The sequence below is a fragment of the Helianthus annuus genome, chromosome 6, assembly GCF_002127325.2.
Source record: "Helianthus annuus cultivar XRQ/B chromosome 6, HanXRQr2.0-SUNRISE, whole genome shotgun sequence".
Lineage (NCBI taxonomy): Eukaryota > Viridiplantae > Streptophyta > Magnoliopsida > Asterales > Asteraceae > Helianthus > Helianthus annuus.
In genome coordinates, this window is record NC_035438.2 from 134,534,554 (window position 1) to 134,544,481 (window position 9,928).

At 37.3% G+C, this 9,928-nt stretch overlaps 2 protein-coding genes across 9 annotated transcripts; both read right to left on the minus strand.

Moving 5' to 3' along the window:
* Positions 1-2,134: 2,134 nt before the first annotated feature.
* LOC110920002 lies at positions 2,135-3,307 on the minus strand. Its single transcript, XM_022164248.2, has 2 exons — positions 3,265-3,307; positions 2,135-3,003 (listed from the first exon to the last, which is right to left on the minus strand). The coding sequence occupies exon 2, from the start codon at positions 2,999-3,001 to the stop codon at positions 2,135-2,137; it is 867 nt and encodes a 288-aa protein (XP_022019940.1). The 5' UTR covers positions 3,002-3,003; positions 3,265-3,307.
* A 506-nt stretch (positions 3,308-3,813) lies between these two features.
* Positions 3,814-8,369, minus strand: LOC110916331. Of its 8 annotated transcripts, XR_004859665.1 has the most exons (7): positions 8,075-8,369; positions 7,113-7,923; positions 4,981-5,048; positions 4,686-4,890; positions 4,506-4,540; positions 4,301-4,419; positions 3,814-4,216 (listed from the first exon to the last, which is right to left on the minus strand). XR_004859665.1 is itself a non-coding variant. In XM_022161079.2 (6 exons), the coding sequence occupies exons 3-6, from the start codon at positions 4,873-4,875 to the stop codon at positions 4,183-4,185; spliced, it is 378 nt and encodes a 125-aa protein (XP_022016771.1). In that variant the 5' UTR covers positions 4,876-4,890; positions 4,981-5,048; positions 8,075-8,369; the 3' UTR covers positions 3,814-4,182. The 8 variants fall into 8 exon arrangements, 1 of the variants encoding a protein (XP_022016771.1); XR_004859664.1 differs by having other exon boundaries at positions 4,301-4,540; XR_004859660.1 differs by having other exon boundaries at positions 4,301-4,540; positions 6,799-7,923.
* Between the last annotated feature and the right edge of the window lie 1,559 nt (positions 8,370-9,928).

Genomic DNA, 9,928 nt, shown 5'->3' on the forward strand with positions numbered 1-9,928 from the left:
GCATCGGCAAACTTTTTCACCACTTCTGCTTGAGTTGTCGCTACACCAAAATTATTCAACTCAGTAAGCAAATGATAAAACCGGCTTGTCATGTCTCCCAAAGACTCCTTATGCATGCATGTGAAACAGTCGAATTCTTTCTTGAGCAGATCATGACGCAATTGACGTGTTGCTTCATTCCCTACTCCTCTGGTTTTCAACCCGTCCCACAACTTCTTAGTTGTCTTGAAACTGACAAACTGGTGGTAGATATCCTTGCTCAACGCCTGAGTGAGAATGGCGTATGCTTTCTTTTCCAGATCATACGTTTTCTTTTGATCTTCAGGAAGATCGGCAAACGTAGCAGTATCTCAAGCAGCAACTTCTATAGCTTGATCGAAATCTGTGGTGAAACGTATCCACAGTTCGGTGTTTTGACCAAGAACGTATGTACGGAATCTGTCAACCCAGCCCGGATATTCATTTAGATGCATCAAATTTGGAGGACGATTCAAACTTCCGGTTTCGCTTTCGCTCAATAGAATACTTTGGATGCTCGGAGTTTGATTCGATACTAATGCCCATTGACTTGAAGATATGGCATTTGCTTGTGAAGATGTAGACACCGGAGACTCGGCCCATGAAGGTGATAGACTTGTACACGTGTACTTTCCACTATCTGGAGCCGGTGTACCCCACCATGAGGGAGTGGAACCCGAACTTGTATATTTTCCACTGTCTGGAGTTCCCCACCAACTCGGATTCATGTTTGAACAGAAAAATGAATTCTTATATAACTATCTTCGAAAGATAACAGCAGCCGAAGGATTCCTGATCAAAAGACAAGCTAACACAAACTTGTTAAGTTAAAACAGACAAGAATTGAAAGATCAACACCTTGTTCGAAGGATCAACACTTGTTCGAAGGATCAACAGTGTTCGAAAGACCACTGTTGAATTTCGAACAATTGATTTCGAAAGATTCACAAATTCGAAAGATTCACAATTTGAAAGATCCTTATCTTTCGAACATATATCCTTATCTCTCTAATAGATACCCTTCGAATAGATTCCTTGATCGAAGGATAAGACTCTGACTTCGAAGGATGGGTCGAAAGATGTATATCTATCGAAGCTTCCTTGATCGAAAGATGATCTTTCGATGTCGAATGATATCCTTCGAATACTCCTGACACACTGACACTGATATGACAGGTTGGTGAAAAGGTGATGGGTTGGTGAAGTCAACTTTCGGCAAAAGAGTATGGACAGACCATGCCTTTTCTACCAACTTTGATTTTGAAATAAAATATTCCCAAAAAGGAAAACCTTATCCAGAAAATCCGGTCACCGGAACCCACCGGAATTATGGCCGGAAATCACCAAATATCTTAAAAACAAGTTTTAAGTTACCCAACCCGCTTTTTAACACACCCGAAAGGTTTAGAACACGTTTTTATGTTTAAAAATGCAAGAAAACCACCAAAAACGGGTACTAAACCAAGTGTCCAAACACACCAACACTTGAACAAACCCGGTTTTAAACAAGGTAAAGAGCCTTAGCTCTGATACCACTTGTAGGTCCCTCGGAGGATGAGGTGCAACCTTAACCTTGTTACGCTAACACACTAGCAAGTGCGGAATCCAAGCTAGTATGCAAACCGAGTTGAAACAAGCACAAACACAACACACAAAGTTCACCGATTAACACCACTTGTATTAATACGAATGAAAGGTTCCGGTTACAAGCTCAATGTTCACAAATGTGCTTTGCAAACTCTCTAAGTGTGTGTGTTCTATCTGGACAGAATGCTCTCTATCTCTCGTATCTTTCTGTCTGTGTGCATCTATCTATCTTTGAACACACTGCATGGGTATTTATACCCAACACAGCAAGTCTGGTCGAAGGATCATGCAGAATGACCGAAAGATCATCTGTCGATTACAAAGCCCTCGAAGGATCCACATATACTTCGAAGGATGGCATATCCTTCGAAGTCCATCTGTATTCTTCGTGGTATATCTTTCGAGCTCATCGAAGGATAGAAACAATCCTTCGATGGCTCAACCTTCGACACAGGACACATTACAACCATTTAACAACTGTTTGGCCAAGTCAAACCGGAGGATGGTTGACTTGGTCAAACTTACAAGACTAACAGGAACATCGTTTTACACCGTGACCGAACACAGACAAAGTACAGACACAAGTGCACCAACACATATCTTTAGCTGTGTGGCGTGATGCATATAGGCGCTTCAAACGAGGTGTTATCGGAAAGTAACGCAGTTTCTTGTACGCAATTTTGTTGCGCACATAACGACTACTTTGACAAACTGGACATGTTATGGCATCTTTGTTGTCCCCGTAGAATATAGCACAATCATACTGACACACATCAATAAGCTCGTAACCTAAACCAGCTTCACAAAGCAGCATTCTAATATCATAATAGCTCTCCGGACAATTATTACCAGCAGGAAGTACCCCATGCAACGTCGTCAGTAACATCTCAAAAGAATTATCAGTCCATTTGTTCATCACTTTCAAATTCATCAACTTCACAACAAATGTCAAGGTAGAAGAATTCGTGCATCCTTCATACACGGGATTATTTAGCGCTTCATGCAGCTTCTGATAACGATTATTTCCATCAACTGGTTGTTGATTTGCAATTAAATCATTGGTAGGCCCAATATTAAACAATGGATGACCAGTCGCATCCTCTAATCCTGCTCTTAAGCCAGCAGATTCCTCAAAAACAAATTCATCAGGTCCCTCGTCCTCTACATCCTCACCGTGGTACACCCAACATGTATATGACTTATCAATTCCTACATTAATCAAATGGGCAGCAATGACATCTATCTTTTGCAGTCTCGTATTGAGGCAATTAGCACATGGGCATAAAGTTAACCCGTTGGAGTTCAAAGTTTGTCGGGCAACATTTAGAAATTCCTTTACCCCATCTACATACTCGGCCGATACCCTGTTCCCCTTCTTTACCCACTGATGACCCATACCTATATATAAATCAGATGCAAGAATATCAAATTCAATTCACAATTAGAAATTAATAAACAACTTAATACTTATTGGATTCACACTTCAAAATCAATAACATAGGGGCTCGTAGCCACCCAATCACTTCTTGAAACTTAATATTCAATAAATAAAATATACACATTTATCTTCGATATCGTTAAACACTTGCATCATATATCCAAATTCCATATTATCACAAAAAGCCAACATAAAACTAAGAAAAGTGCAATATTAATTACCTTCAAGGGGCAACTGCAAGTGCGGCAGAGTCTGAGTCGTGTGTGTTAGTGTGGTAAATTACTAGCCCTAATTTGTTTTGGAGTAAAATAAAGAATAAAAAAACGCAAATAAAAAATCGGAAAAAAGAGTTACCCGGAATCGAATTCAAGACCTCAGTTAGACTCAACAAACATTTTACCAGTGAGCCACTCTACAACTTTGCTACAAGGTTACCCTACAAAATATTAAAGAGTTCCTTTAATATTTTCTATATAACTTAACACTATAACTTACGAACCAAACGGGTTTCTATGAACCCCTTCATGGCTCTAGACTCAAGTCTTATTCGATTCTTTGGAAATACATAAAATGGTAATTTTAATTTTAATTAAACTAGGTTTATGCCGCTGCGCGCGTTGTGGCGCGCTAAGGCAACTCCGATGAAAGTTTGCATGTTTCCAAACTGGTGGGACTTGAATAAAAACAAAATAAATTCAGTTGGAGAACATTCAAAATCCCAAGGATGTTCGTGACCACTATTTTAATATAGACCAAGCATAACCAAATCATCAATCCAAGTGCAACCAACACTTTAATAAAAAAATATACAATGTATGTTGTAAAAACATACAGTCCTCATAAAATTGGACATGTCCATACAATCTCATCATTCAAAAGAAAATAAGAATCTCTCTCTCAACAACTCTTGAATATTAGGAAAAAACCAAATTAACACCAACTTCGCTGTCAATTATAAATGTGATTAACAATCGTCATCCAGAGGAGGCTGGTTTGCAGCCACTGCAAGCTCGGTTTCATGTCTTCAAAGACACAATGATGCGCCATAAACCAAATAACCAACAACCCAAAACTGATACAGTCCGAAAGCAAAACTTACTGGCTGAGCAACCATGCCAATTTGTACTCTGGTGGAGCAATCACAGTAAACTGGGCAAAGTGTAAATTTGCATCCTAATAATCAACAAAAACTAACATCAAAATCCCATATATTAACATATAACTGAAAGCTTAGTCTAGAATGCGATTAGTAGTTACCCAGCAAGTTCCCTAGCAAGGTAGAGGAAAGGCTTCTTGAAGTTGTAGTTTTGGTGAAAAGTAAACGACACCATCCACTGCGATCTCTGACGCCATGCCCGCACCGCCGCAACCCCCATCTGAATAGTTTCCCAAACCAAATCCATTTTAACAACCTAAATTTGAAATAGCACTCCACTTAATTAAGCCACCACAATATTAGTACCAAGTTCAAATATTTGGAAGGGGAGAGGAGGGATACTGCAAGGAATATTGATTTTGAACAGTTATTAGCGAAAGTATCGATTTCAATTTTCAAGAATCTATTGACGGAACCCAGGTGCACAATATACGTATATACAATACTCATATTATCATGCATCAAAAGTAGTATATGCACACTCACAGGGTTTCCTATAGCAAACACTTTGCCCAACAAGCAAGTCTGCAGACACACCAACTAGTATTGGTCTCAGTTTATCTTTCGGCGCATCGATACGCAGTACTGCAACATCTTTATCTTGGTCAAACCCAACAACTTTTGCATCATATGTGGTCTGATCAGCAAGAATTACCCTGAATATATATATATACATATGTGCCTTGAACCCCTGGCAACAATAAATTACGCAAATGTCTGCATCAGTAAAAGATTATGATCGATTGATCTCTACTACATAAAAACCATCGTGTATACGTACCCAGCACTACCACTGCGTCCAGAAGAATAACTACCGTAAGCTCCGTAGAGATCACCACCACTGCGCCCCTAGAAAAAAAAACGAACACAAAAAGAGATTGTCAGAGAGGAAGTACTAAACAACCAGTTGACTAAAGACGTATGTGTTTCCTTTGTTAAGCTGGATTGCTTATCATGCCTGCATCAGTGCATCAGAATAAGAAAAGTTAGTAATGTCATGATACATAACTAACACATAAGAGTGCCCCATCATCAATACTTTTAAATTTATTTTTCATAATAAAATTATTATTCTACCAAGTCAAACTATATAAAAAATTTATATAACTTATTATAGAAACAAATACTATGTTAGAAAGATAATTTGAATATAGTAAAGTATTGAATAACAAATTTTTGAAAACTAATGTAGAAATTATATAAATTAATGTTTTTAAACAAAAAAAATACATAATTTTGTCATTTTACCTGATTACTGCATATAAAATGTTCTAAAATTGATAATAAATATAGTGTACAAGTCAGTACTGCACATAATGTACTAGTTACGAATGCACTCTATATAAATTAAAAAAAAAAAAAAACAGAAAAAGAAAGTTAAAATCCCCGCCCACCCTCAGGGCCGGCCATGCCATGTGTCATAAAAGAAATGCATATATCGGTAACTCACATATACTAGACCTGGCAAACGGGTCGGGTTGGGTCATGGGTCAAAACGGGTTCGGGTCAAAACGGGTTTGGGTCAATACGGGTCAATTAAAAAAGGGGTTGTTTTGGTTCGGGTCAAAACGGGTTCGGGTCGAAACGGGTTCGGGTCGGAACGGGTTCCGTTCAGAACGGGTTTCGGGTCTTGTTGGTTAAAAATGTTTTTTAAAGAGATTGTACATCAAGGGGCAATTTTGTCCGGTTTGAAACGGTACTGGTCGAAACGGTTCGCGTCGAAACGGTACGCGTCGAAACGGTTCGCGTCGAAATGGTACGAGTCGAAACGGTTCGCTTCGAAATGGTTAGCGTCGAAACGGTACTGGTCGAAAAGGTACGTGTCGAAACTACCAGTAAATTCAGCACCAAGCTACAAAAGGAATTTAGAAATCCATGACCATTGACAACATCACCAAGCAACGAAAAGCCACAAACTGCAGTTAATTAACTGCCAATACTAACTGGGAATATAAATGATAAAATGAATGATATCAACCAGATTAACAAAGTCTGTTAGATAACCTATTTTTGTCGCATTGAGTCCTTTAACCACATTTTATGCTACTTTGTTTACTATAATGTACAAGTTAAAAAACATTTTGAACGGTTCGCGTCGAAACGGCGGTAGGGGTCGAAACGGTTCATGTCGAAATGGTACTGGTAGAAACGGTACGGGTCGAAACGGTTCGGGTCGAAACGCTTTGGTTCGAAACGATACTGGTCGAAACGGTACGGGTCGAAACGGTTCGCATCAAAACGGCACGTGTCGAAACGGTTCGCGTCGAAACGGTACTGGTCGAACTGGTACGGGTCAAAGCGGTACGGGACCAAACGATTCACGTCAAAACGGTTCGCGTCGAAACGGTACGAACCCCGTCCCGACCCGAAACCTGCCACGTTTTTTTAAGACACTAACCCACATCGACCCATTTCTTTAATGTTATCGACCCGCTTTGACCCGAAAATAACAAGATGGAATTTCAAATGACCCATTGTGACCCATTTAGTTAAAATATCTCACCCAAACCAACCCATATAATTTTAAAAGCAACCCAAACTAACCCATTTAGAAGGCTTTGGGTCAAGATTGCCCCCTCTAACATATACCACAACTCACCTGAAAAACAATGAATTAGTGACAACAAAAGTTCCCACTTTTTAAACCAAGAAACTCCTCTTGAGTCTTTAACCCGGCTTAAGTAAAATACATGGGAATTGCAGTGCTCTGTCTGGTGCCAAAGAAGTTATAACATGTCATAGTTACATGTTAAAAACATAAAAAATATATGCACACAATGATTATGGTATCGTCGTAAAGTTATTCAATCCTCTTTTTTTTTTTTAAGCATAAATGCTTTATACTTAAACTGGCAACATCTTGTTTAAAAGTTTTCGATTGTAACATATACATGTAAACATATTTATACGTACCTCGGTCGTCGCCGTCTTCTTGATCTTTTTTGCCTTGTCTCAACACATGAATGCCTTACATTTGTCAAGTCATTCAATCTTGTATTTAAAAAAATACGCTCAAACTCGATGCTTCTGGTTCAATCATATATTCTCCATACTTTATCAAAGAACTTTTAACCAACTTTTGTAATATAATCCAAGTTTCTTTCAAGACTACATGATTGTTCTTCTAAATTGTCTCCCTTGAATTTTCTAAAATGGCAACTGATGAAGCAATATACCTCAAATAAACATAATTAATAGGCAAAGACACATTTACCCCTAATTAATATCCTATCCCTAATTTCCATTGGATGCATATTTACCTACATCTATAGCTAAAATTTTGTCTAAGTATAAACATAAGAAGTAAGAGGATAGGTTCGACACTTTGACCCGCAACCTCCAAGTAGTATGACAAAGGGTGGGTCATTGAACTTCAACGCAAATGGAAGAAAATAAACTAACCTGAATGGACTTCACTAACATTTCAAGTCATTTAATTACATACGAGTAAAGATAAGGATGAGGGAAATCACATGAATATAAATTATAATAACAACTTATAACCAGTAGTATTACAAGAGGAGCACATTAGCAGTAAAGATAAAGAATGGGTTTCAGTCTATGTTTGAAAACCAAAGACCAGTATTTATGCCAGACAAACCCCGCCTCTTTCCACACCCCTTCAAATCTCAATCCAAACCCTCCTCCAATCAATTGAATGGACAATACACCAATACCCTAACCCCCAATTTCGCCCCATTCCTCTTCAATCTCCCTCAAAAAACTGAAAAGAGAATTATAACTATGTACATCAAGTAAAACAACAGAATTAAAGAAACAGAGCATGAAATCAGCAACTTTGTGATCAAAATCAACATAAATTAATCAAACAAAAAAGTAAAATTAGGGATACAACAGGAATTAAAGATGAAGACCTTAATTGAAGCGCAGATGTGAGATTTTCATCCGTAGATGAAGCGATCGAGATGGGTGTGTTGTAGAACTTCAGATGGAATCATCTCTTACGATAGCAGTCGAGAATGATCAAAGATGGGTGTTTGTGATTTGTGAGTGAGATGTAGCAGATTTATAGTCTTATTATAAACATGGGTTTTATGTTTTTTGAGTGAGATTTCATTAAATGCTTGAGGTGGTTGGGTTTGACCGATGATCACTTGCAGAGAAGAAAGAGAATGATGATGATGTGTGTGTTTTGTGTGTGTGTGTGTGAGTGTGAGAGAGATGTATAGAGATACATTGCCACGTAATAGCCACGTAATTCTGTCCATGTAAGTTTGGTTGTGTCACGTCGGACTAAAAACAAACTCAGTTAGTGGAGATTTAACTGGGTGGTGCCATTACAAACAAAAAGTCAAGTTGGGCGTCCTAGGTGTCAAAGTGTTAGTTGCGGGTGGCAACGGCCAAAGGCCCATAGTTGAGGGTGATAAAATCCAATAACCCTTTTAAGGTTGGTAATTCACTGACTTTTGTGTGCTGGTGGGGATAAAGGTGAGCGTGGCCTTTTTTTATACACGTAAGAAGACTGAGATGACACAAGATGGGCCGATAACCCAGATTAACCCAAGTTAATACACATGGATGTCCAGATCAAAAGACTATTCATTTCCATTATTCTATTAATAGATATTAATAATTAATATTAGAACTTAGAATGAGTTTTATTAAGGGTATAATAGTAATTTAATAAGAGTAATTTTAATGAAATGGATAAATATGTAATATATATATATATACATATATATTAAGGAGGGGAAATGTGTAATATATATATATGTTAGGGAGGGGAAATATATAATTGATTTTAAGGATTGGGTAAATATGTAATAAGTGACCCTATTTTTTATGTGTCCAATATCTACACATATTGTACATTTCTAAATATGTGTAGGTATTTTTTTGCCACGTCATCTTAAAAAAGATTTAATTATTTATTTTATACTATTCAATATCTACACATATTGTACATTTTTAAATATCTGTAGATACTTGTTTTGTCACATCTTCTAAAAATATATATTTACTTTATAGGTATGTGATATCTACAAATATTGTACATTTTTACTCATGTGTAGGTATTTAATTTGCCACGTCATTTTCAAAAATAAAAAAGTATATATTAACTTAGTTTATCTACATATTTTTTGTTTAAATTCTTATATGTTGGTAAACATAATCATTTTCCTACATATATATTAGTTTTTTTTACATATGTATAGATAATTTAGCTACACATGAGGAAAATTTGCTACATGTATAGGCAATTTTGGGGGAGAAATTTTCCCACCAACACCAAATGTGGCTAAAATGTACTACCAACACATATTAAGTGTTAATCATTATTAAAATATATCATCAACTATTACACACACATATAATAACATGTGTAGGTAAATACCCACACATTTACATGTGTAGTGTGCGTTCTTCATTCAGTAGAATCCTTTCTTGAACAATGTTTTCTTCTTGTATTGCCATTAGTAATACGGGTGCTTCGTCTTCCTCGACGAGATTTGAATGTTCTTGTATTTCGTCTTTCTCAGAACAGTCCTTCTTGAAGTGTCCAAACTTCTGACACTTAAAACATTGGATCTTACTTAAGTCGGTTCTTGCAAACTTCCTCCAATTTCTAGAATTTCCATTTCTAGATCTAGATGTAGTTCCTTCGTTTCTGGGACTTTGCCTATTTCCGTTGTTTCGCCAATTTCCACGCGTTTGGTTAAATCTACCACGACCGCGGTTTCCAGATTGTCTTCCTCTGGTGTTATCAT